The sequence below is a fragment of the Sinocyclocheilus anshuiensis genome, unplaced genomic scaffold, assembly GCF_001515605.1.
Source record: "Sinocyclocheilus anshuiensis isolate Anshui unplaced genomic scaffold, SAMN03320099.WGS_v1.1 scaffold160, whole genome shotgun sequence".
NCBI lineage: Eukaryota > Metazoa > Chordata > Actinopteri > Cypriniformes > Cyprinidae > Sinocyclocheilus > Sinocyclocheilus anshuiensis.
Window position 1 is genome coordinate 277,453 of NW_015554119.1, and position 2,532 is coordinate 279,984.

Consider the following 2,532-nt stretch of genomic DNA (forward strand, 5'->3'; position numbering starts at 1 on the left):
AATTTCCTTTCCGAACACGGAACTGGGATGCGGCGGATTGCGGGAGAGGGGGTGGTTGGGGGAGGTATCACGATGTCAGCTTAACATTGTGATTAGTGGTCGTCCGATATTGGTTTTTTGACAGCCGATGCCGATATCTTGGAAAGCAGGGTGGCCGATATGAAGCTGATATAATTTTATTTTAATTATAATTTTATTTTAATTAATATTTAAGAAATTTTAAATAATTTGAAAGTGGGTTAAAAAAATAAATGTGTAAAATAAACTTATACTCTAAATCAGTGTTTCCCAACTTTTTTTTAGTCGCGGCACCCTTTGGAAATTAACAAACTTGTGGCACCCTACAAAATTAATTTTGTCACAATATTTGAATTTCTAACTTCAGTGTGATAATTTGAAAGTATAGATATTCGGTACAACAGGGAAGAACTGCAGAATATCATGTCATACAGATATTCTTAATATTATTAAAAAATTGTCCATCAATGGTGGCAATCAGTTTTTTCACAAATAAATAAATATTTAATAAAAAATATAATTAAAAAGCAAGTAAACACTGTAACCAACAGGGCATTCAGTAATTTGGGAAGTTTGTGTGTATTGGGATTTGGGAATCATATTTTGTCAAATAAAGCCAAGGTAACACTCATTTTACATACAGCACACAGTGAAAATGACATGAATATGACATTGGGCAAAAGCATGAAGCATCATTTGAAATCATGAGTTTAAAGTTAGTCGATCGCGTGAAGCTGAACTCTTCTGTCCACATTCAATTCGCACGGACCGACCATCATGCAGAGTACACGCGATCATGCAGGATACAAATGCACACTTCACAAGATCTCACAGCTGGATTCGACTAAGTTTGCAAGCCTTAACAGTTCTTTCTGATTATTAGACAGAACTGTTAGCGACGACAGTGAACAAGGACAATGTGAACACTGTGTGTGCAGGCGCTGCCGTTCTCAGCGCCGCCAAAATAAAAGTCCAGTGCGCAGTCAAAATAAAGGTCCCGCCTCGAACGCATCGGCCAAACAGAAAAACGTGTCGGCCGATGCCGATATTTGAAAAATGCCAAATATCGACCACTGATTGTGATGTCTGTCAGCCATCAGCGATGGACGATGGCATCGTCTATCGGCCCAACCCTATTACTTATGCTTTTGTTGCTACTCCTTATTTTAGTCTGAAAGATATTTTGACACAGTTTTCCCAATTAAATGAGGCATTTAGTTAAATTCAACTTTTACTTTGGGCTATTTAAGAGAAACTGTACTTTCCTAGTCTGCAGTCAGCCTCAGGACAGACTGCAGCGCACACCACAAACCCCACAAACTGCTCTCTCTATAGTGCTGAAGGGACAGTGTGTGCCACAGTAAAGTTTGAGCTGCTACCGGATACTCTCTCTCAGCCTCAGTCTGAGGTAGAGAGCAACATAAGGCTCATATACTTTGAATCAAGTCTTGTGGTTTGATTTATAATCTGACTTTGAGAGCTGTTAGTCTTCAGAGATCATTTGATAGGCTGCCCAGTCAAAGTGAGGTAATGAGAAAACACAATATATGCTATTCCTGAACACCAAAAGAACTTTAAACGTTAAACGTCATAAAACGTGTAAAAGTTCGAGAAGTGTTTTGTTGCTTTTGGTTTTGTGCAACATCAGTATTCTGATATTTTTACAATGGAGGCTGCTTTTAACCTTCCTCAATATAAAGCGTGCATATCACTTAATGCAATTATTTCAGTGCAATAACCAATAATATTAAAAAAAAAATAAAAATCAAGGATAATGTCCAAGGAAAGTGTCTTTGTGTTGAGACTTCTGGGAAACTCAAACAAGGCTTCTTGGGCTTCTCTTTTGTAGGAGTAGTTACATTTATTACATTCATTTATTTATCTTGTGTATTTTTTCTTAAACTCATTCCATTCTTTGCTTCCTCTCTTCAGTCCGTGGGCAGGAGAATGGGTTGGATGGGGCCAAGGCAAGTGGAGTTGCAGGCAGAGGAATGGAGCGAGGCCGTCGGGGAAGAGGCAGAGGAAGAGGTAAGTACTAGGGGTGTAACGGTTCAAATTACTCATGGTTCAGTTTGTATCACCGTTTTAGAGTCACTGTTTCGATACAGTTCGGCATGTGCTATGTTTAGGGAAAAAATGACTATACTGTCAAATAAAAATAAAGAAAATAAGAACAAATAATCTAACTTCTAGCAACAGCACAAATAGATACAATAGAGCAAAGATACAAATAAAATCAACAGTGCTTTTCAGTTTTTTTTTTAGGTTGGTCTAACTTTAGTTTTTAGTTACAGAAATTGAACAAAGTAATCAAATGTAAAATAACATTGCATATTAGACTGTATAAATTAAAGATAAATCCTTAAAGTTGCAATCAAGATTCAGTCAACAGCAGTGAGTGATTTCCTGTTTTTTTCCTTGGCTTTTGTTGTTTGATTAACATTAAAAACTTAAGACTATACACCAGGGCTGTCCAAACTCGGTCCTGGAGGGCCGGTGTCCTGCAGAGTTTAG

The 2,532-nt window shown here is 37.6% G+C and overlaps 1 protein-coding gene across 7 annotated transcripts in view; it reads left to right on the forward strand.

The window, feature by feature from the left end:
• The window catches only part of LOC107669979 (ubiquitin-associated protein 2-like), a 40,757-nt gene that overhangs the window by 6,393 nt on the left and 31,832 nt on the right, over positions 1-2,532 (forward strand). For all 7 annotated transcript variants that reach the window (XM_016462411.1, XM_016462414.1, XM_016462416.1 and 4 more), the window contains exon 6: positions 1,951-2,046. In XM_016462411.1, the coding sequence (XP_016317897.1) occupies positions 1,951-2,046 (96 nt within the window). The remainder of the gene's footprint in view (positions 1-1,950; positions 2,047-2,532) is intronic.